The sequence below is a fragment of the Lontra canadensis genome, unplaced genomic scaffold (assembly GCF_010015895.1).
Source record: "Lontra canadensis isolate GAN:19392208 unplaced genomic scaffold, GSC_riverotter_1.0 scaffold109, whole genome shotgun sequence".
Taxonomy (NCBI): domain Eukaryota; kingdom Metazoa; phylum Chordata; class Mammalia; order Carnivora; family Mustelidae; genus Lontra; species Lontra canadensis.
The window spans coordinates 4261495-4286673 of NW_022631103.1; the positions used below are offsets into that span (position 1 = coordinate 4261495).

The following is a 25179-nucleotide window of genomic DNA, read 5'->3' on the forward strand; positions in this document are numbered from 1 at the left end:
CAACATTCTAGGTGGTAGGTTTGACAGAAAGCCCACTCAAGATGTGACTATTTCAGACCCTTTCTCACTGTAGAGGATTGAGGGGAACCCAATGGCTCTTTGGAGGGAATCTGAGCCAATTGATAAGCTGTCAAGAGATTCCTGTAAATGATGTTAACACCTGCCCTTTCCACGTGGTCTCTGCACTGGGCATTAACCTCCAGTTAATGTGGAGGTTTTTCTTTTCAGTTTGATGCACAGATTTCAGTAGTACCTGCGTGTGTGTGTGTGTGTGTGTGTGTGCGTGAGTGTTTAAATGTGGTAAGTTAAGGTAAAGAAATATGAGTGCTGCTAATAATAGATATTGTTTATTGAGGGTCTATATGGGGGAGTTGCTGTGCTAGGGTTTTGTGTTTTAAGATTTATTTTTTTATTTGACACAGAGAGGAGAGAGAGAACACAAGCAGGGGGAGCTGCAGGCTGAGGTAGAGAGAGAAACAGGTTCCCTGCTGAGCAGGGAGCCTGACCTGAGGCTTGATCCCCGGAACCCTGGGATCATGACCTGAGGTGAAGGCAGACACTTATCCCAGTGACCTACCCAGGCACCCCCATGCTGGGTTGTTTTGTTTTGTTTTTACAGTATATCTCTTCTTCACATCAAGGTTTTAGGCTCTTGTCCTTACCTACACCTTTGATGGGAGAAAATGCGGAAATTCGGAGAGTTACCCAAACCTAATCACATGGCCAGGAACAAAGCTGGGATTTAAATCTATGCCCACCAATTTCCAAAGCCTTCGCTTTTTCCATGATACGACATAGCAGCCTAAAACATTCTGTTTACTTGAGAGATAAGTACCAGTCAGGAACTTACTCCTTTCTTTCACCGGACAACCCAGAGTGGTCTACAAATTCTGTTGACATTGGTTTAGGGGTTTAGGCACGTCATAGGTTTATAAACAATGGCTGGTGTCGGTGTTTCTCTGCTTCTGGTTTGGAAGATTTTTGGAATCAGATATATATTGTGATAACATTTTCAGTCTTTACTCAAAGTGCCAAGTCCATTCCGTTGACTGTTCTACTAGGCAATCAAATCCACATGGGTCCCTTATGGATCCATTACAGTGAATGGGAAGCCAAAGGTTTTACATGTGTTTGGCAGCTCTCGGTTAATTGCCTAAATTTGACTTTCCAGTATGAGGATTTCTATTAAAAAATAATACTCTAATATATTTGGCCTGATTTAGTCCAGCTGAGGGGGGAAATAATTAGGAAATGAATTTATTTTGCTTCAGGGATAATAGATAAATCTTGCCTCACATTGGAGGTTTACATTGTGGGTCACTTACATGACTGAAGCCAACTTTCAAGTTTTTTATTTTTAATCTCCCAACACTTACCTTTGTTCACATTAAACAAGGACATTGCTTGTTCCCAGGCATGATTCAAGTATTCATGTGTCTGTGTCTTTGTCTATAAGGTTTATAACACTTACCATTTTATGAAATTTTTTTAAAGTTTTTTTTGTTTATTTGTCAGAAAGAGAGAGAGAGCGAGCGAGCACAGGCAGACAGAGAGGCAGGCAGAGTCAGAGGCAGAAGCAGGCTCCCTGCTGAGCAAGGAGCCTGATATGGGACTCGATCCCAGGACGCTGGGATCATGACCTGAGTTGAAGGCAGACGCTTAACCAACTGAGCCACCCAGGCATCCCCGTTTTACAAATTTTTAATACCCACCTCATAAGCTACTTTTTCCTCAAATTTTGCCCAGCGCTTGACAGCCGTACTACATATTGTCTTTCTATTCTTTTTACCCCATTGCTACTTCCATCACAGTAATTGATGGGCTCATTTTCTCTCCAGTGGATGGAGGACCAGGACTCATGTTTTATCTCCATGGTCCTGACACTTTGCACAGAATTTGCTCTTCATAGCCACTCAATATATTTTATTAAATTGAAATTTAAGAGGAAACTTGTGTGCTTTTATTTAAATAAGCCCATAAATTTGGCACGGCTGTCTTCATGAATTCAAAATTCTCAGAAATGCTATTCTTCAGTATTGTTCTTTTGTGGCAGTCGAAGAGGTTGGCTTTACAGTAAATGAAGTGAATCACAGAATCTTCACACCAGAATCCTAACACTCATCATGATAAAAACACTAGAAGTCAGTGTAGTCCCTTCTCTTTAATCCAGACATTTCCCTGGCCACCTGAGGCTGATGGGGGCTCTTCTTTCTCAAAGATCCCTTCAAAGAAGACCATTATCTTCTCATACCAACTCCTCCTGTCTTCTGACCCTGTAAGTTAGGCAGCTTTCCCTCTGTTAATCTGAATCCTCCCTTTCTGAAATTTATGCTCATTGCTTTCATAGAAATGAAAAACAGCTGCTTTCAACTGAAAATATTTCCCTTCCTAAAGATGGTTATTCCATCATTCCATATCATTCTCTTCCCTTGGTGTAATTCTGCCTAGCATCTGACATTCTTCTTTTTCTCTCCATTTCCAAACTATTGGTATGCTACTTTTTAAATTTATTGGTCACACAACACACACACAACACAAAAGCTCAGGGTAGGTATGATTAGTAAGTGATCGTTGATTTCAGGTGTACTTGGAAATATGTCTCACACCATTAAAATCAGTTGAACCAGCCAGATTGGTGGGTGACTAAAATTCTATGACCCAGGTGATATATGGGGGTGTCTTTTTAAGTCTGCCATCAGCCATTCCCATCTCAGTTTCTCCAGTTGCTTAATTTATAAGACATGATTTATTTGTCATAAACTGCCATGCAGGGTTCAAAAGAAACAGAAATGATGCACAAGGGAAATAGAATAAATTTAGGCCATTTTTTTTTCAGACCTGGTTTATAAATAAGTCTTTCTCAATTAGAAAAACACATGATAATTCTCCAAGAGATAAAAAAAGATCATGGTGCACTCTTACCTTTTTGTATGGTTTCCCAATTAAGAAACCCCACATGCTCCTTCATGCTGGTTCTTAAGAAGGATAGCAAACAGGCAACTTCCTTTCCTTGTTTAGTTTAGCAAGGATATTGGTTGACACTTGAGCAGAGGCCCTTGGTTCCTTTAGTTTGCTGGTTGTTTTGTTTGTTTATATCATGAACTCATTTAAAGTCTCAGCACTATGGGCTGAGCTTCAGTTCAACGCTCAAAGCAGACTTCCTCAGCAAGAATGAAATGGGTGTATTTGTATACAGTAGTCGGTTAAGAGGACCTTAGTGACAGGTGGTCCAGTCAGCAAACACTTAGTAAACATCTTCTATGTGTCAACCTTCCTCGGAGGCCAAGGATGCTGAAAGTACCATCCTTCCGGTTTGCTGTCCAGGGTGGGAGAGAGGACCATTGAGGTAGTGATTGAAACGTAGTAGGCACCACACAGCAGGGAACGCTGGGAGCTTGGTCGTCCACACCATTGGACGAATTCCCAAAGGATGGTTCTCCTGAAGATGATGAAGATTTACTGGGGCTCGGTAAGGTGAAGGTGTTCAGGCATGAGCGAGCACCGAAGTGAGAGCAGGCATTCACCATCCTGGAAGTTGCAGGTGTGTTCTCGCCAGAGAAGAGGCAAACCAGGGATGCCTTCATGCTCCTCACCCTGGGATCCCCAGGATGCACATCTGAGGCAGGTTTTCATTTTGCTCTGGTATTTCAGTGAGGTTTCTAGAACCTCCACAGATAGTTTCTCTAGCCTTCTGTGCTCCCCTAGACCATTGTATATACCATATGAAGACCCTTCTCAAATTATGTTTTGCATGTCCCTCTGCACGTCTCTCTTTGCCTTCTGTCTTCGGCACTACTCAAGGGAAGAGATCTAGTCCTCACCTCTGTTTCTCTGTGTCACCGTGCTCAGTGCTGGCAAAAATATGTTTGGGGAATAATGAACCACTCCATGAATAGTGTTCTGAGTGGCTTTGCTCCTGATTTTGAGGAAGGGGCCCAGTTTGGGCCCACTATTGGCATTTAAGTTCAAGATATGAACCAAGAATTGGGTTTTCTTAAATATTTTACTTTTATTTATTTTTATTTATTTATTTGAAAGAGAGAGAATGAAAGAAAGAGCGAGAGAGAACATGAGAGGGGAAAGGTCAGAGGGAGAAGCAGGCTCCCCACTGAGCAGGGAGCCCAATGTGGGACTTGATCCTGGGACTCCAGGATCATGCCCTGAGTCGAAGTCAGTCATTTAACCAACTGAGCCACCCAGGCACCCCAAGAATTGGGTTTTCAACTCAGTTTTATGTTGAGTTGAGCAGGGCTGCGCTGGATGGTTTACGTCATCAGGCTCATTTAGGTCAGATAATGCTCATCAAGTTAGAGCTGAAAACCCATCTTATTTGTAGTGTCCTTAGCATGGCATTAAAGTGAGTTTTCATTTGATTATTTCTCTTTCATTGAAATTTTCTTCCTCAGAGGAAGCTATGAGATGTTGAGGAAACTGCTCACATTGATGAAAATGAGAAGAAAATTTACCACCTTTTGTCGGGCATGTGCTGTGGACCAGGGACTGTGCCACCTGCTTTATGTGGATTAACTCAACTTTATTGAATTTATGAGGCAAACTCCTGTTTATCTGGTACTATTGTTCTCCTTAATAGATGAAGGAAATGAAGTACAGGGAGGCTTTCTCACTCACTAGTGAATGATGGCATCACCATGTCGATCCAGAACCTGTGGTTTGTACTGCTCGGTAATGTCTTCCTCATATCAGCAGTGAAATTGGGAGCCGGGAAGAGTCCTTAGGAGTCTGCTAGTCCATCTCCTCTCCGGAGGCAGGATCATGCTTGAACTGAGTTTCTTGATATACACACTATTCCTGAAAGGTCTCTGCACCCTCTGTCCACCTGGCGAGGGCCTCCTATTTCAGGACTCACAGCTCAAGCTACTCCCCTGTGGGAAGCTCCCTTAATATTCCCCAAGTAGAGTTGCCCTCCTTCTCGGGTATTCCTCTTATCTGTGAAATCCCCTTATCGTGCAAGGGGTGTGTTCCTGGAGGCAGTGTATGTAATAGTTAAGGATAAGAGCTCTGAAGCTGACTGTTGGGTTCATGTGCCAGCTCTGCCCATGTCAACAGGTGATCTCAGGTGTTCTTCTGGCCCTGAGAGACTATGAATCCTTTGGGCTCAAGGGTTGATATTTACTCAGAGTGGCTTTAGATGCCTAAGTTACAAAATCACCGCATTCTTGATGTGAATAGCAAGCTGGACTGCATTTTCCTGAAGACCAGACTTATTGTTTCTACCAGTTTCTGGGTCTTGCTCCTTGAGGGACATTTGAGAAGTGAGGTTAGTTGGTTGGTTGGTTGTTTTTTTTTAATACACTTTAATTTTTTAGAGCGTTTTAGGTTCGCAGCACAATTGATTGGAAGGTACAGAGATGACCAATACAGCTCCACCCCCACACATGCACAGCCTGCCCCTTATCCACGTTTTCCCGGAGTGGTGCATTCATTACAAGCGGTGGAACTATGTTGACACATCGTCATCGTGTGTCCATCTAAAGTCCATGGCTTACATTACATTTTTTTTAAATGTACTTTTTTTTTTTTTTAAGACTTTATCTATCTGACAGAGATCACAAGTAGACAGAGAGGCAGGCACAGGGGGTGGGGGAAGCAGGCTCCCTGCTGAGCAGAGAGCCTAATGCGGGGCTCAATGCCAGGACCCTGGGATCATGACCTGAGCCGAAGGCAGAGGCTTTAACCCACTGAGCCACCCAGGGGCCCCTTACATTACATTTTTTAAAAGAAGATTACATACTTATTTATTTATTCCTGAGAGACAGAGATTTTATTTATTTATTATTGAGAGAGAGAATGAGGTGTGGGGAGGGGCCGAGGAATCCAGAGAGAAGCAGGCTCCCTACTGAGCAGGAAGCCCAATGTGGGGCTCAATCCCGGGACCCAGAGATCATGACCTGAGCCGAAGGCAGAGGCTTAACCGGCAGAGCCACCCAGGCGCCCCCATGGCTTATGTTGCTGTTCACTCTTGGTGTTGGCTGCTCAGTGAGTTTGAATCAGCATATGACATATATCCACCGTTACAATATCCTACAGTTTCTTTGCTAAAAATCCTCTGTGCTCTGCCTATTCATCTCTCTAGAATCTAGTTTTGAGGCGGTTTTTCTCTGTTTCTTTTTCTTTTCCATTTCATTTTTCAGTTCCTTTCCTTTCCTTCCTTTTCTTAGAGACGCGGTATCTTGAAAGTTTTGAAAACTTCCCATCTATTCCATGTCCCCACGGGCACTTCCCTGGCTTCTGCTCCTTCTGCTCCGTGCACACTAACCAGTGTCTGATCGCAGCTTCTTTCTTTTGCCATCTAAACGCCTTCGGTCTTCTCGCTGTGAACCCTGAGTTCTAGAAGCCACTGTGTCTTTTCATGCTCATTTTGCCTATTTCTACTCCTTCTCAATGTGAGCTGACTTCACAGCTTGAACTCTCAAAAGCAATGTCCATGTTTGCCTCTTGAGGGAGCATCTCACTCTTGTCCTTGTGTCCCGGGTGATGGTGTACATCTCTTGAACATCTTATGTTTTACCGGAATGTCTTCACAGGCAACCTCAAACAGCTGCTTCTTTGCCCCTTAGATCTCTGTGTTTTTTCATCTGCTTTTATTTTTATATTTCCCCCATATTAAGAAAAGGAGATAATAGACAAAATAAACACAGTGAAATCAAATATCTCAAATGGATTACACTCTTTCCCATGCTCTGATTTGTAAATATCTATTCATGAATGGACCTGAAAAAGCACCTGTTGAACCAATGTAGACTTTTAATCGAGCAGACCAGGGTGTTTAAACTTCTGCTTTGCTCTTTCCTAATGTATGACCTCAGATGAGTTACCCAACTCATGTGAGCCTCATGTCCTTCTCTGTTCAATGGGGACACTGATAACATCCTTACCATTTTGTTATGGGATCAATTGCAATAACCTATATCAAAGTATGGGCACAGGGATGCCTGGGAGACTCAGTCAGTTGAGTGTCTGCCTCTGCCTCAGGTCATGACTCCGGGGCCCTGGGATCGAGTTCTGCATTGGGCTCCTTGCTTAGTGGGGAGCCTGCTTCTTCCTCTGCCTACCACTCCCCCAACTTGTGCTGTCTCTCTCTCTCTCTGACAAACAAATACATAAAATCTTAAAAAAAGAAAAAAAAAAAGTACTGGGTACAGTGCTTGGTCTGTGGCAGGGACTTAGGACCTGTCCCTAAGTTCCTTCCTTTCCCCCTTTTTTCCCCCACCTCCCATTTTGCCTCTAATCATTATTATCCTTATTTTTTAGGAGATAAATCCAGGTCCATGAGTCCAGAGCTTCCCCAAGAGCTTAGAATGTTTCAGCAGTGACTTAGGATCTTTTGTTTTCTGACTCTTACATCTCTTTTTCCTTGGGAGCCTTGGGAAACTCCCTGAACTGGATTATTTATTCATTTCTTTCTTGCCCCCCATCTTGTCACAGCCATGTTCAAGCCATGTTATCGGCAGGTCTCCCTGAAAAGGCAGTTTCATATGGCCCTGCGTTGCATCATTGCCTGCATTATTTCGGTCTATCACGGACCTGTCGGCAAGTCTTGATGAGGTGCAGAGCCAGTAGGACTGAGCCTGGAGTCGGACACCTCTTTCTCAGAGGTGGCTCTGATTGGTTCAGGGGTGCTTCTTCAGAAAGAAGGCCGTCTTGGTGTCTTTGCTGATACGATGGGCAATCCAGCCACAGTCATATCTCCCCCCCCGAGCTCTGCCTTCGGAGATGGGGATCCGGTCTGTTGTATGGCTTGGACGAGCAGAGCCGTCGCATGCCTGGGAGGTGCCGAAGGCTGCAGCCAGGAATAGCTGGGTAATTTATCCCCACTCTTGGGCTCTGATGATTCTGTTATTCACTGGCTTGTTCGATTGAGACTCTCCAGGTCCTGCCTTCCCCAAGCAGAGAACAAAAGGCTTCCCTTGAAAGTGGGGGCCTGGCAATCTCAGTGCAGTGAACTGCTTATAAATAATACAGCAGTGCCGACTTCATTTTTATCAAATCTTGTTGAGAAAGGCGTGGCAATGAGCTGAACTCTGGAACTCAGCAGACGTGTGCTTTGGATGTGTGCCTTGCTCTGGGTAAAAGCAGGGAAGTCAGAAATGCGTGCTCCTACTAAGGCTTCTTCATGGTCTCAGGAGTGTGGGTAGAATCCTGGTGGCACTTTCCCTTTGTTTCTCTCAGAGTTGGGGGGCTCCTCCCTGCCTGAAAAGCCTTGATAGAAACACAGTGGTCCACAGGCGATACTGTCTGAGCTGTTGTGTTTTATTAGGAGGAGGAGGATGGCGATGATGATCATTCTATCGGTTACTACTAGTCATCATCAAAAATGGGTTTTACTGCTGTTTTGCTCCTCCTAAGACTAGAGTGGCTTATCTCTCAGCTTGCCCTCCCTGCTGGCCTTCTTTCTTTCCTTTTGTCTGCTGTGATTCCCCAAAAACGAATCTTGGGGTTATAAACCCAGCAGCCAGAGCTCTGGGTGTTGAGTTGGGGGAAAGAGCTTGAGGGCTGACCTGCAAAGAGGCATTTCCTTACTTTATCTCCTGTTCTTGTCAAAGTGCTCCTACTTGTAGTGGGGCCTTGTACCCTACTCAGTCTCAGACGGACCTTTGTTGTCTCTCAGGGTGCAGGGGACGGAGTACCCTGCTTGCACCTTTTGAAGGGCACATGGGGGTCTACTCCCTGCTTACACAGCTTTTAACCATCTTGCCGTTTTTAGCCCCACCTATATTCCCACTTTCTGAAGTACCTGGTACCTTTGCAGGGAAATTGTTGTGCTTCTGGACTTTTCTCTCTGCTACTTAGGTTTTATCTTTCCAAGTCTGCCAAGGGCCTTACAACTCATCCATCTGTGTTTTCTGCCTTTCACACCTCTGTTGCTATCCTCTCTCCTGTTAGCTTTGTCATTGTGGGTTTTTGCCTTCTTAAATTATCCTTATACTGCCATTTTACTGGAACCTTTAAAGGGAGCAGAGGTCAACATATGTCATTAATCTGCCATCTTTAGCTGGAAGGCCCTTTTTGTTTTTTGCTTTTTTTTTTTTTTTCAAGAAAGAAAGGAGGATGTGTTAGAGATTCTGCGTGTTTTTGTGGCTGGGGAAGTAGGTGATGGGAGATATATAAGGTAGATGAATCACATTTTTGAAAAGCGGTCCTTGTTCTATCAAAGTGTGTGGTTTGTGCAAGGAATCCAGTGTTCTGTTGCTGCTCTTGGTCGCTCTAGGAGTCAAGAATCTAGCCTTTTCTCTTCTAGAGCCTATGTGAGAGGGAAAGCTGGAGATCCAGGCCTTATTAGGAGCCTAAAAGTTTCCTCCTGTAATTGACATCCTAGGGTTCTCTTCATTTACTTAATAAACATGGATTGAGCTCTCAAAACTTGCCAGAGAGGCACTGTGCCTGGTGCTGGGAGTGGCGTGGTGAATAAGGCAGATAGGGTCCCTGCTGTGGGAGGTCATGGCCAGACCAGAGGTGCTGAAATTCCCAGAAGGCTCATGGAGCCTCAGGAAATGAAACAAAGTAACATTCTTTTATCAGAAGGAGGTAGGTGCTTTAGTCCCTCCTGACCTTCCCCACTCAAACAGGCTCTTATCTAAAATACAATAAAAAGACAGCAAGCCCACAGTTCTGGACCCCTCCAGCCTGTCAGAACTTTTAATCAACATAGACTGCTGAGACTGGGAAGTTTTAGGCAGACCTGTGTAAAGAAAACCAAGGGGGACTTTAGGTGCTCACATCCAGTTACACCGCTGTGAACCTTTGATGTCATGTACAGTTTCACATTGCTTGATAATGCAAGCTTGTTAGAGCTAAAACAAAACAGGAAGAAATCAAACGTAGTTGAGTTTAAGTTGCCATTCGGACAAACTACAATTTCTTCTTGACCCCACGAGTCATCCCGGTGAATTGACCCTTTTGTTATTATGTAATGCACCTCTTTTTTCCCTGGTAATAATTCTTGTTCTGAAGTTTATTTTCTGATATTCATACAGCCACTTGTACTTACTATCAGTATGTGACTAGCATATATTTTTCTCTCCTTCCACTGTTGAACCTGTCTTGCATCTTTTTTTTTTTTATATTGTGTTATGTTAGTCACCATACGGTACATCATTAGTTTTTGATGTAGTGTTCCACGATTCACTGTTTGCATATAACACCCCTTGCTCCATGCAGTCCGTGCCCTCCTTAATACGCATCACCAGGCTCACCCATTACCCCAACCCCCACCCCTCTAAAACCCTCTGTTTGTTTCCCAGAGTCCATAGTCTCTCATGGTTCATCTCCCACTCCGATTTCTCCCCCTTCATTTTTCCCTTCCTTCTCCTAATGTCCTCCATGCTATTCCTTATGTTCCACAAATAAGTAAAACCATATGTTAATTGACTTTCTCTGTTTGATTTATTTCACTCAGCATAATCTCCAGGCCCATCCATGTTGGTGCAAAAGTTAGGTATTCATCCTTTCTGATGGCTGAGTAATATTCTATTGTGTATATGGACCACATCTTCTTTATCCATTCTTCTGTTTAAGGGCATCTCGGCTCCTTCCACAGTTTGGCTGTTGTGGACATTGCTGCTATGAACATTGGAGTACATATAGCCCTTCTTTTCACTACATCTGTATCCTTGGGGTAAATACCCAGTAGTGCAATTTCCAAGTCATAGGATAGCTCTATTTTTAATTTCTTAGGGAATCTCCACACTGTTTTTCAAAGTGGCTACTCCAATTTGCATTCCCACCAACAGTGCAAAAAGGTTCCCCTTTCTCCACAACTTCTCCAGCATTTGTTGTTTCTTGCCTTGTTGATTTTTGCCATTCTGACTGGTGTAAGGTGGTATCTCACTGTGGTTTTTTTTTTTTTTTTTTTAAAGATTTTATTTATTTATTTGAGAGAGAGAGAGCATGAGAGGGGAGAAGGTCAGAGGGAGAAGCAGCCTCCCCAAGGAGCTGGGAGCCCGATGTGGGACTCGATCCTGGGACTCCAGGATCATGACCTGAGCTGAAGGCAGCTGCTTAACCAACTGAACCACCCAGGTGCCCTCTCACTGTGGTTTTGATTTGAATTTCCCTGATTGCTAACAATGATGAACATTTTTTCATGTGTCTGTTAGCCATTTGTATGTCTTCTTTGGAGAAGTGTCTATTCATGTCTTCTGCCCACTTTTTGACTTGATTATCTGTCCTTGGGTATTGAGTTTGAGAAGTTCTTTATAGATATTAGGTATCAGCCCTTTGTCTGTAGTGCTTAAATAACTTTCTTACAGAGAGAATGGAGTTCGAGTTCATTTTTTAATTTTTTAGTCCAGCCTGACAATTTTTGCCTTTTCATTGAAATTTTTAGGCTAGTTTTTTTTTTTTTTTTAAGATTTTATTTATTTATTTGACAGATAGGGATCACAAGTAGGCGGAGAGGCAGGCAGAGAGAGAGGAAGGGAAGCAGACTCCCTGCTGAGCAGTGAGCCTGATGTGGGGCTCGATCCCAGGACCCTGGGATCATGACCTGAGCCAAAGGCAGAGGCTTTAACCCACTGAGCCACCCAGGCGCCCCTTTAGGCTAGGTTTTAATCTACCATCTTGCTATTTGCCTTTTATTTGTTTTGTGTATTCTATGTAATTTTTTCCTTTTCTTGCCTTCTTCCAGATTACTGAAATGTTTTTAGTATTCCATTTTTATCTCCCAAATTAGCTTATTGATTTTATATCCTTTTTTTTAACTGGCTCCTCTAGGATATATAATACTCATCTTTTAAGTTATCACAGTTTGCCTTAAAATAATTTTACACCCCATCACATATAACATTGTTCATATCTATCATTTTTGCTCTTATAGTCATGTTTTGTTTGTATATATAAGCCCCACAGTACATTGGATTTTTTTTCTAAATTATTTTTTAAAGATGAAGACTCATAGTCAATTCTCTTTTAAAGAAACTTAAAATGAAAACCTGCCTCTTGCATCTACTCACATATTTACTGATTCTGATACTTTTTCCTTATTTTGTATCAATTCATATTTCTACTAGTATCCTCTTCCTCTTCCCTACAGAAATGCCTTTTAACATGTCCTGCAATGCAAGTTTCTTGGAAATGAATTCTCTGTTTTTTTTTTGAAAAAGGCTACTTCATATTAATTGCTTGAAGAGCTTTTTTTCTGAATATAGAATTCTGGTTTGATGTTTCCTTTTAAAAACTTTTCAGTACTTTTAAGACGTTAGTCCACTTTTTTCTGGGTTGCATTATTTCTGGTAAAAAGTCTGCTGACCTTGTTGGACTGTTCTTGTATCATGTGTCTTTTTTCTGACTGCCTTTAAGATCCTCAACTTTGGGGCGCCTGGGTGGCTCAGTGGGTTAAGCCGCTGCCTTCAGCTCGGGTCATGATCTCGGAGTCCTGGGATGGAGCCCCGCATCGGGCTCTCTGCTCAGCGGGGAGCCTGCTTCCTCCTCTCTCTCTGCCTGCTTGTGATCTCTCTGTCAAATAAATAAATAAATAAAATCTTTAAAAAAAAAAAAAAGATCCTCAACTTTTTTTTTTTTTTAATAATTTGATCATGTAATGTATCTTGATACGGTTTTCTTTGTGTTTATCTTGCATTGGTTTCAGTGAGCATAGCTCTGTGGGTTGATAGCTTTTATCAAATTTTAAAATAATTGGACATTGTTTATTCAAATATTTTTTATTGGATGCTGACATTGTTAATTTTATGTTGTTCAGTGTCTGGGTTTTGTTGTCTTTTTTCTAATGACTGTTGGAGCTACTTTTTCTAGTAGGCTCTTAATGTATTATCTTTTGGATAATGTTTGGCTTTGTTTTATCTTTTGGAATCTTCCTTCAAAACTTTGTTTATTGTAACCTTTACACAGGAAAGTTCAGTTACACTTCTAAGGCATTCTTTGGGGTTTCCACTGAATGTCCCAAGTGATCAATGAAGACGTTCCACTCTAATTTTAGTCACTCAGATGATTCCCATTCTCAGGTCTTTGTGAGCCCTGAGAATGTCTCAGCTCACAGCCTTTCAGTCACTTCTCACCAGACCTCTTAGAATATCTGTTATCTGTATCTTCATAGTTGAAGATTTTATGGGACTCCTGTGCAGCTTTCCAAGGCCCTCTTTCTGCAGACCTACCTCCTCCTTGCATGTCTGTGCCATCACAGCTTCCAGGCGCCTTGATTCCCTGAATTCTCATCTCAGTCTTCTCAGTTTTGTGACCTGACTTGTTTTCCTTGGCATCCTTCTTTCTGCTTTGTGGTCAGGTATGGGCTTCCTGGCAGAAAGCCGGAGTGATTTTCAGGCTCACCTCATTTGTTTCCTTCTCTCAGGGATCACAGTTCTGTGTTGCCTGTTGTTCTGGGTCTGAGAGCAGTTGTGTCATAATTTTTTTCCCCTACTTTTCCAGTTTCTCAAGGTGTGGTTGGGGAGGTAAAATACAGTCCCTGTTAGTCCATCATGCTTAGAAGCAGAAGCTTCTATTGTTGCTACTTCATTAAGAGTTTCTATTTTGAGGGTGCCTGGGTGGCTCTGTTGGTTGAGCAACTGCCTTCGACTCAGGTCATGATCCCAGAGTCCCGGGATCACATCCTGCATTGAGCTCCCGGCTCTACGGGGAGTCTGCTTCTCCCTCTTTCTCCCCTCTCATGCTCTCTCTCTCTCAAGTGATTAAAGAAAATCTTTTTTTAAAAAAAGGAGTTTCTATCTTGATGTGGCCTTTAACTTCATCAAATACTTTTTTTCCTTCAATATGAGTTGATCATTTTTCCCCCTTTAATAAAATACTGGGGCAGAATACATGCATAAATCTTCAGTTATTAAAATGTTTTGGAATGTTGTTCATGATGTACTTTTTTCTCATTTTTATGTAAAATTTGGTCATAACTTGCTTAGAATTTTTATGCCCTCATTTATAATGTGAGAGTGGCCTCTGGTTTTTGTTTCTTATGCTCTCTTTGTTTGGTTTTATAATATAGTTATCCTACCTTCATAAATAACTTAGGGAGCATTTCTTCTAGTCTTTGAAATAACGTGGAGTGCTTTGTTTCTTGAACATTTGTTAATAGTTTCTGGTACAACCATGCAGGCTTAAAATTTTATTTGAAGGATAATTTTTAACTAGTGGCTTATTTTTTTAATGGTAATAAGTTTATTACGGTTTTGTTGTGCTTTCTTGAGTCAGTTTTGGTAAGTTCTGTCTTTCTAGTAAATTTTCTGTCCCATCTAAATTTTGAAATGTGCTAGCATAATGTTATTTACTTAATCTCTTTTTTCTGTTAATGTCTGCTTTTTCTGTAGTTACATCCCCCATTTTCATTCATGATATTTGTTATTTTTTCCTTCTCTCCTTTTTCCTTCCTTAATTTTACCAGAGGTTTTTTGTTTGTTTGTTTGTTTGTTTTTGTATTGTCTTTTCTTAGAATCATGTTTTGGCTCTCTTGATTACTGCAATTTTATCTTGTTATATCTTTCATATGTTTTTATCTTTACTATGCCATTTGATCTTTTTTTCAATTTAATCTATTTTTGTTTTTCATCATTTCTTAAGTTGTCTGCTTAGGTTATTAATTTTCAGACTTGTTTCATTTCTAATAAAAACTTAAACTCAAAATTTCTTTGTAAAATTCCATTTTGCCTATCTAGTCTCTGCTTGTATTATAAAATGTTCTCCCTTTCTCTTGCCCTATGTGAACATACAGAGTTGAGCTTACTGATTGTATTTGAGTCCTTTAATTCCTCAATAGTAATATTATTATTCTTCTGGTTTACCTGTTTCCTTAAATTCTGAAAGTGCGTAAAATCTTTAAATAAATTCTCTTTTCAAGTGGCTTTTTTTTTTTTTTTTAATCTGGGAGCTCTTGTTTTATATATTTCACATTATGTTTTTCATTCATGAAATTTAATGTGCAATAATATTCTCAGATTGAGTATTTTGTCATTATAGAATGCCCTTCTTAGTCTTGGCTAATATTTTTGATCTTGTATTCTACTTTGTCTGATATTTAAATTGTCATTTTAAAAATTTGTATTTGTTATTTCTTTGTTGACCTTTTAAAAAAATATTTATTTATTTTAGAGAGAGAGCCAGGGGGAGGGTGGAGGAAGGATAGAGGGAGAGGGAGAGAGAATCCTGAGCAGATTCCATGCTGACCGCAGAGCCTGATGGGGGGCTCACTTTCATGACCCTGAGATGAGAAACTGAGCCTAAACCAAGAGTCAGATACTTAACCAACTGCACCACCCAGGCACACCTCGTTGTTGACCTTTTTATAAAAAACCTTTTTATCACATTAAGAAAATCTGTATTGTAAACAAGATGTAACTCAGTTTTACCCCAATGTGATTACTGTTATCTTTTAACCACTTGTGGAATTCAGCCTGTTAACATTTGTTGTCATAACTGAAATAAGTGACTTTATTCTTTCTATGGTATTTTTATTTTCTATTTATATTCCAGTGCCCTCTTTCCATTTCCCTTTTGATTGATTTAGTTTGGTTTCGTTGACATCTTAACTTTCTCTTTATTCTTTTTTTATTCCTTGCTATTTTGAGAGTTCTACTAAGCTCTTTGTTTCTGTTAGAAATTACCTTCTCATTCCGTGCACTAAACTTAACGTTCTGCCCAGACATACATATGCATGTATCTGCGTACTTCTTCTGTGTACCCCTTCTTTAGTTTCTGGGTCTGAGGTTCTGCTCACAGTATTTTCCTTCTAATATACAGGAAGGTGTTCCAGAAAAACTTAGTATTCCAAATTCCTGCTTACGTTATTTATCATCATCTATGTAAACTTAAAATATGTGTCTGTATGTGCACATATGTGTGTGCACAGATATGGAGAGAGAGTGAACGTCAGTGCTCACCACCGCTGGCTCCTCTTGTCTTTGATTTCCCTTATGTGAATCACTTGTTTTTTGGTTAAGTTCATTCTCAAGTATTGTCCTCAGAGCACGTATATGGGAAGTTTGCTTTTTGAATCCTCACATGTTGAAAATGTTTTTCTTTTGGCCTGACAGCTGAATAATATTTTGTCTGGGCATAAGATTCTTGGATCATTTTTCTTAATAGTCTGTACGTTGTTCCACTGTCCTCCACATTCCAGAGGTGTAGATGAGAATTCCTTAGCTAGTCTGAATCTTTTGCCTTTGCAGTAACTTATTCTTTCTGTCTGGAAGCTTGTATAATTTTATGTTTACGCTTGAAATTCAAGTATTTCCTGGATTCACTTCCTGGACTTAATGAGAGTTTTAATCTGCAAGCTTAAATCTTACTTCAGCTCAGTATATTAAAAACAAAAACCAACAACCCCAAATTGGTACTGTATTTATTTAATTATAGCATCTCTTTCATCTTTTTTTGGGTGTGTGTATCTTTTTTAATTTTTCCTTTTCTCTTAAAAAAAAAAAAAAGTCCCTTTTGGAATTCCAGTTATTCTCATGTTACGCTGCTGGATCTACTCTCCACGCCTCTCTCATCATTTCTCTCTTGTGTCTTTGCTCTGGGTGGTATGATATGTTGTTCATTTGGTCTCCCAGATCATTCATTTGAATTTCAACAGTGCCAGTGATTTTCTTTTTAGTCCTTCTGCAGAAACTTTGAAATTGAAAACTGAAAATCAGTGGTTCTCATTCAGAAAGTCTTTCTCGCCTCCTTCTGAGCTCTCTCTGCGTCCCTTTGTGATGCTCAGTCCCTGTGGCTTCACCATTGTCTCTTCAGAGTGACCTGCCTCCTATACATGTTTCCTGGAATCCACTCTCATGTGAACTAGTCCCTGAACTTAGATATTGTTTTTGTTCTCCCTGCTCACCAATCGCTCCTCTTTCATCTTACACCTGGATGTTACAGTCTGTTCGGCATTAACAAACCCGAGAGCAGCGAAGGCCCAGGAATGTCTGCCCTGGCACTCTGGCTCCTGAGAACAAAGAGCCAGTGGCCTCTTCTCCCTGGGGACTGCGCTCCTCCCTGGCTGCCCATCTGTGACACAGTTCAGCCTGCTAGTGTCCCGGCAGTCTTTCGCAGCCCCCTACCTGCATTTGTAATCCTACAAAGTACATCCTCCACCCCTAGTGGGCTGGTAGGTCAGCTTGCCTGATGGTGGTGACAAGTTATTCTGGGAGTTGCAAGCTGCTCACGCAACACCTCAGGGAATGAAAGGACCATGGCCTTTTTTTTTTTTTTTTTGTAATTATTTTATTTTATTTCTTTTAATTATGTTCAGTTAGCCACTGTATAGTACATAATTAGTCCTTGATGCAGTGTTCCAAGTGATTCATTAGTTAAATATAACACCCAGTGCTCATCACAGCTCATGCCCTCCTCAATACTCATCACCCTCTTACCTCTTCCCCCCCCCCCCTCCTCCCGCTTCGAAACCCCCAGATTGTTTCTCAGGGCCCATTGTTTCTCATGGTTCGTCTCCCTCTCTGATTTCTCCCCCTTTGGATTTCCCTCCCTTCCCCATGGGCCTCCATGCTATTGCTTATGTTCCACATATGAGTGAAACCGTATGATATCTCTACTTGACTTACTTCACTTAACATAATCCCCTCTAGTCCCATCCATGTCAGTGCAAATGGTGGGTATTCATTGTTTCTGATGACTGAGTAATATTCCATTGTATATATGAACCACATCTTCTTTATCCATTCATCTGTTGAAGAGCATCTCGGCTCCTTCCACAGTTTGGCTATTGTGGACATTGCTGCTGTGAACACTGGGGTGCATGTGCCCCTTCTTTTCACTGCATCTTTATCTTTGGAGTAAATACCCTATAGTGCATTTGCTGGCTCATAGGGTAGCTCTGTTCTGAACATCTTGATGAACCTCCATACTCTTTTTCATAGTGGCTGCACCAACTTGCATTCCCACCAACGGTGCAAGAGGTTTCCCCTTTCTCCACAACCTCTCCAACATTTGTTGTTTCTTGCCTTGTCAATTTTTGCCATTCTAACTGGTGCAAGGTGGTATCTCATTGTGGTTTTGATTTGTTTTTCCCTGATGGCTAATGATGTTAAATACTTCTTCATGTGTCTGTTAGCCATTTGTATGTCTTTTGTCTGTTCATGTCTTCTGCCCATTTATTGACTGGGTTATTAGTTTTTTGAGTATTGAGTGAAAGAAGTTCTTTATAGATCTTGGATATCAGCCCTTTATCTGTAGTGTCATTTGCAAATATCTTCTCCCATTCCGTGGGTTGCCTCTTAGTTTTGTTGACTGTTTCCTTTGCTGTGCAGAAGCTTTTTATCTTGATGAGATCCCCAAAGTTCATTTTTGCTTTTGTTTCATTTGCCTTTGGAGAGCTTCTTGAAAGAAGCTTCTGTGGCCGATGTTGAAGTCTGTGGAAACTCAGCCTAGGCTGGAGAAGTATTTGAGTTACCAGAGGGAAGAAGCTGGGAAAAATTTTCCAAACAAAAAGTAGTAGGGCAAAGGCACAAAAATGTGCAAGAATTTTTTTTTTGTTCAAGAAAGCTGCAAATGATTTTTTTTTTTTTTTTTTTTAATTGCTGGAGTGTAGAATACTAAGGGTAAATGTATGAGAAATAAAGTTGGGAGAGGAAAGTACCTTCCAGCATTCCAGTCTTCCTCCTGTACTTTAGGCTGTAAAAGTACACCAGCTACTTTCTCAATTTCTTTTTACCTTTTTTATTATAGAGAATTTTAAACATGCACAAAACAGTAGATCATGAATACACATTTACCCATCACTCAGCCCCACAACCACCAACCCATGCCCAGGTGGAAAGGGAGACTTTGTATCTGAATAGGGATGTGTAATTACTTGCTTTGGCTTATTCTACTTTTTTAACACTAATGCAGATATCTGGCTAGGTATTTGGTGAAATATAGAGGAAGCCTGACTTACGTTATTGGTTCTACTTTTCTCCCATTTACTTAGGTCTCTCTGCTCCCTGGTGTGCAAATGGACATACTCTGCAGAGAAAGGCTGGGATGACAGTTTCTGGAAGATGATCGGATTGGAAGATTTTGTTGCAGATAATTACAACAAGATAGGTAAAAAGCAAACAAAATGAAAACATCTGGAGAGTAATTGTGTGTGTGTGTGTGTGTGTGTGTGTGTGTGTATGAGGATATTGTCTTTTTGTTTGTTTGTTTTTTATAAATTGAAATGTGGGGGACGCCTGGGTGGCTCCGTCAGTTAAGTATATGACTTTGGCTCAGGTCATGTTCCCAGCGCCCTGAGATTGAGCCCTGTGTCAAGTTCCCTGCTCAGTAGGGAGTCTGCTTGTCATTTTCCTTCTGCCTCTGCTTCTCCCCCGACTTGTGCACTCTCTCTCTCTCTCTCTCTCTCTCTCTCAAATAAGTAAATAAAATCTTTAAAAAAATAAAAAAGAGGGGCACCTGGGTAGCTTAGTTGGTTAGGTGTTTGCCTTTGGATCGGGTCTTGATCTCAAGGTCCTGGGATCGAACTTCACATCCATCCGGTCTCCCTACTCAGCAGGAAGTCTGCTTCTCCCTCTGCCCTTCTTTCTGCTCATGTGCTCTCTCTCTCTCAAGTAAATTTTAAAAAAAGAAAAGAAAAGAAAAGAAATGCAGAAACTCAGCCCTGTTTTTCTAAGAGAAATGAGTCTATTGTGCTGGGTAGACCATGACCAGTTGTGCCTTGTGTTGGGGCTCATAGGAACTGTGTGGAGGTACAGGCTGTGGGAAGTCTTCATTGAAATACAGAATTGTAGACATTGGACTAGATTGAGGAAGACAGTCACATGGAGTAGCTGGGAATAGCATAATCAAGGGGGTGTATATAGATTGTTCCCAATCAGCTGGGAAGATGCTTTGTGAATTAGATTCAAAGAACCAGACAAGGCCATGAACAGAAAGAAAAACAATTGAAGAGATAAAAGTGAGAATAAACTACAGCATGAGCTGTACAGCATGGTTTCTGACTCAGGCCTTAGAGTCCCAGACGTCATTTTATGTGGCCAGCTAATAAAGATGTGGGTGACTAGGAGGGATTTCCTTGGTGAAAGCGTTGAGATGCTAGGTACACACATATAACAGTAGCTGGCATTTGAAAGTTAAAGGTTTGCATGTTCATTTCTCAGGAAGTTGTTTATTTCCTATAGTTACTACTTGCAGTTGTAGTCAGCTGTCATCAGGCAGGCAGTTATCCCTAATTAAATAGAAATCCTTTCATACTGTTTCGTGTTTAAGCTAAGATGTTATAACAATAAAAGTGAAAAGGACAGTGGGTTCTACAAAATGGAAGGTAATTCCCTTTTTTGGTGTAATAGAATAGAGGGAAGTGACAATCAGGCCAGCTCTGTCATTGTCACAACATGGCCTCCAACTTTGGGTCCAAGTCAGTCACTCCAGTTTCCATCATCAGTTCCCAGTCAGTGAGTGGGAGGAATGAAAAGGACCAGAGGAATCCATCTCCATTCTTCTGGAGAGACCATAACATGGAAATGAGCCACATCATTTCTGATTACATCCCATTAACCAGCACTTGTCTCTATGGCCCCATGAGGCTGCAAGGGTGGCTGAGGACTGTGGCATGGGCTGGGCAGCCATGTGTCCATGCACGTGGCCAGCTAAAACTTGAGAGTTGTGCTGTTAAATATTGGTGAAAAACTGCTGTGTGCTACAGTTTCTGACTGCCCTTGATGAGCAAGTCACATGGTAGGTCATTTCAGTTCAACCTTGCTCTGGGGAAATCCTCATGACCCTTCTATTGAAGGGCAAGAGTTTCAGGATAGAAACATGAAAGATTCAAGCAGCACCTATCCTACTATGTTGTAGATAGCTTAACTTGGTTTTCTGTGGTCTCTTCAACTGCTAATTGCTAAATCTGGGTAAAAGAACAGAGTAGTATGCAGCAAGAGTCATTCTGGGATTTCTGTGGCTCTACTGAAGTCACGTCTGCATCTGAGCTGGTAGAGAAGGGGAGGAGGTTGGAACCAGAGAAGAGAAGAAGAAAACAAAGCAGCAGTCATTCATCATCATTTATATTCTGAGTCCTTTGGTAGTTGATTTATGTACATCATCTCATGTGGCCCTCACAAACCTTTTGGTGTAATAGCTATTCCCATTTTGTGGATGGGAAAACTGGGATTCAGTTCCTTGTCCACCATTACGTTGTTGAGTTAGTATTAGAACTAGAGTCTCTAACTCCATACTTTGCTACCAAAGCACACTATTGGGATATATGAGACAAAGGGAGCTGATGTGTCTGTATGGTTGTGCCTCCAGTGGGATTACACAGTGGTCCAGGATTTAGCCCCCAAAGTCAGTATCAGCTATACTGGAACAAGTGCACATAACCTGAACAGAAGAAAGGTGTGATGGGATCTCAGTTGATAAGTGGAGTATAACTTCATAAGGTGTATAAAGGTGTTAATACCGTAAGTCATATGCTGGTTGGCTTTGAAATTCTGGGTGTTCCAGCCATTTGGAAGCAGCAGCTTGGACATCAACTGGGAAATAGGGTGAGAACTTTATTCTGGGGGCTGAGTGAGGTGACTAGAGGCTGGCATGTTGGGACTCCTGCCAACAGGGCTGGGTTTTTAGACAGTGCTTCTGGTTCACCAGAGAGAATGGGCAGCCACACAGGAAGCTGATGCTAAACCGGAAGCTTCTGGAAGGCAGGGATCACTGCACCTTACCCCGAGTGTCTTGGCATAGGTGACGTTGAGTATCTGCTGACGGAATGTATGAGACACAAACACAGTTGCTGGCGTGGAGACGGAAGGCAAGAGTGAAGACAAAAGCATGGCAAAGAGATGTCTTGGGTGTCTCAGTCTGTGAAGCTGCTGTAGCAAAACACCACAGACTAAGTGATTTAGAGCAATGAAATTTATTTCTCATAGTTCTGGAGGCTGGGAAGTGCCAACAAGGCAAGTTTAGTTCTGAAGCCTCTTTTCCTGGCTTGTTGGCAGCTGCCTCTCACCGTGTGCTCATGTGATCTCTTTTTTGTACATGTGAAGAGAAAGAGTGTACTCAAGAGAGTGCCTCACTAGTGCCTCATCCTCTAAGGGCACAGATCCTGTTGGCTCTGAGCCCCACCCTTTTTCTAAAGATGTATTTATTTTAGAGAGAGAGAGAGAGAGACCGAGAGTACAAGTGGAGGAGGGGTAGAGGAGAGGGAGAGGGAGACTCACAGGCAGATTCCTTGCTGAGCACGGAACACAACACAGGGCTCAATCTCATGTGAGATCATGACCTAAGCTGAAATCAGGAATCAGACACTCAACTGACAGAGCCACCCAGGCAGCCTAGTGCCCTACCCTTTTGACCTCATTTAATTTTAATTACTTCTTTACACACCCTTTCTCCAAGAATAGTCACATTGGGGATTAGGGCCTCGACATGTGAATTTTGAAGACACAGTTCAGCCCATAGCACCAGGGTATGAGTGCACTGGTCATTAGAGCTAGAGCAGGGCCATCAAGTCCTGAGTTCCTAGGCTGCTGTTCTAGAAGCACCCCAGGAGCTTGCTGCCTTGATGGAGAACCATCAGGACTGAGAACCAAGGGAAGGTCTCTTGTCTTATAATTGAGGGGTATAGGCAAGATGGGTCTAAAACACTGAACCGGGGGCTAGAGTGGTTCTAGTGGTGTGAACTTAAATAAGACTCATACCATATATTCTTACCCATGAAGGCATAATTAATGGTAGCAATTAAAACTAATAGTTTACTGTTTCTCAGACATGATACTATTGCATTTTAACCATTATATTTGTAGATTTTTAAAAACTGTGTAATGGGGTTGTTTTTATTTATCCTCTTCTACAGCTAAAGAAACCAACTGTCAGAAAAGGGAAAAGTGTTTAAATGATGGTTGCACAGTTTGCGAGCAGTAGAGGCAGAATCCAGACCCATGTTTGGATGATTCCAAATCCTGCTCTAACCCTCTTGCTATATTGACTTCCAATTAATATTCATTGTGTACCTATGAATGCTAGGCGACAAATAAATGCTAACCCTGCTTCTTCCCTCCTATATTTCAAGCACATTTCTCTGTGCTTTTGCAGACTTTGTTGCATGTAATTCTCACAGTCTGTGACAAAAGTAATGTTACTTTGTTTGTAGATGAAAATTTGATAAATAATCTCATCTAACCCCATGCAAAAGTAATAAAATAAATGGTAAACCCTCCCAATGGGAGGCCCTAGAAGGAGCTAATATCTTACTGGAACATAGATTTCAACTTCAGTTACATGTGCCCCCCATCCCCTAAATTTGGTTGTTCCTTCTGAGTGTTCTCATGATGTAGTGACTGTATCTTAGTATAGTGCACTTTGATTACCTGTATGTGTCTTGATTCTATACTAGACTGTGAGCTCCTTGACGTCAGGACTTTCACTAATTTACCTTTGTGTCTTCAGTCCCGGCGTAGGGGATGGTAGGGGATGGTACACTTCAGTAGCTCAAATACTATGTGGTTAGTAAGTAAATAAATTGACCTGAGATGGCTGGTCCTGGTAGGTTGGCACTTTTTGCTTTTAAAAGCTATAATGATATTTACTGATTTTAATAATATCTTTGGTGACTTGGGTCCAACTTCAACTCTCATTTTATTTTTTTAATTTTAACATTTGATGCTCCCCCCAGCCCTGACACAAAACCCATGTTTAATTAGTATATTAGGTTTGCTAATAGAGCAATACCTACAGGAAATATTCGTTAAAAATCCATAATGTTAATCTAGCAGAAGATTTCCAGAGTAACTTTATTAGATTTAGCCTGTTAAGTTAATGGATTTTTAATGGATGTCCTAAGGAGACATATCATTAACCACAATATTGCCGTACATGAATTAAAACTTACCCATTCATCAAAATTATTTGTGTGATATTTCCTTTGATTTTCATTTCTGGTGACTTGAATTTGTAGTTTCAGTCTGATTCAAAAGTGGAAGATAATAAAGAGGTTGTTAACTCTCAGTTGTGACTTTCAGAGATTGCTCTGGAAGATACCTCCAGAGATTCTTCAGTAATTCTTGTAACTATGAGAAATGCGTCTCGGAAGCTTCCCTGTGAAGTGTTAAACATTTCCAGTGGACTCATTGCCCGTCAAGATGCGGGCAATAAAGTGCAAAACCTTTTAGCAGATTTGAGCAGAGCTTCATGGATTTGAGCATTAATACAATTACCATAATTCGCTCCATGTGGAGCTTTTAGCCAAGTCTTTACCAGCCTTCCTGGGCTCGTGCAGTAAATAAATGCTTTCCCCGAAAACTGAACACCTCAGCAACTGATGGTCTTACAGAGGGATATTTATGAAATAAATTATTGATGGAGTGTAAGTTAAGGATGAAATGCAATATTTATATGGTACATTTGGAGGACAGGGGAAGAAATTTACAATGTTTTAAGTAACTTACATGCAAATTTTCAAAGCTAAAATGTTACCACCTAATGCCTTCTTTCAAGGAGGTATTTGGATGGTTTGATTAGGGAACATTATACAAAGTAAGGTGAAAAATAGTTTTGTGAATCAAAAGAATATAGTAGACATTTCTTCACAATTGAAACTATACTGGCGAACTATTATTTAATGGTCAGAGTTGATGGGAAACACTCCAACCCGGTGTCTTGCAGGGAATCATCTACCCATAGTCCAATAAAACGATCTGTGCCAATAAATATTGACCTTCAGTTCCACGTGAATCATCCGCAGGTCACCCATCTAATCCTACATAGCTCTCAAAAGCAACAGGAAGGAAGAGATCAGTGGGGAGAAAGGAACCTTAGGAAGACAAGCGGCATCCCACCTGCTCTCATCCATTATCCAGGCTCTCTTTCAGCACATCCCAGTTGCTTTTTTACTTCCTGGGAAGAGTGCTTCCCTGTGTTATGGGGCAGGCCACTTCATGGAAACTCCTGTGCATAAGGCAGAATTACAGAGTGCTTATTTGCATTACAGAAAGAGCTTTGTTATGTACAAGGATGTAATGTGCTAGCCTCCAGATCCTGCATTATGTGAGGTCAGGAAAATCAGGCAAAAAACAGACTTACAAGCTCAGGTAGAAGGACTTCCTAACGTAAGTGAGAGGCAAAGTTGACGATAGGCATGCCTAAAAGAAGACCATTCCCTCGGGGGGAAGGCTACCTTTTTAAACTTATTTTCTCTTCCTCTGGGAGACTGTTTTAGGCATAGGCCACTGGCTCCTATCTGGCACGTAATAGAGACTGACGAAATAGTTGGTGAATGAGTGAATATAT

General features: G+C 41.4%; 1 protein-coding gene across 12 annotated transcripts in view; it reads left to right on the top strand.

Annotated features, from left to right (window-relative positions):
* Positions 1-25179, top strand: part of FGGY (FGGY carbohydrate kinase domain containing) — a 456358-nt gene that overhangs the window by 189156 nt on the left and 242023 nt on the right. For all 12 annotated transcript variants that reach the window (XM_032839762.1, XM_032839761.1, XM_032839771.1 and 9 more), the window contains one exon: positions 18890-19005. In XM_032839762.1, coding sequence (XP_032695653.1) covers positions 18890-19005 — 116 coding nt within the window. The remainder of the gene's footprint in view (positions 1-18889; positions 19006-25179) is intronic.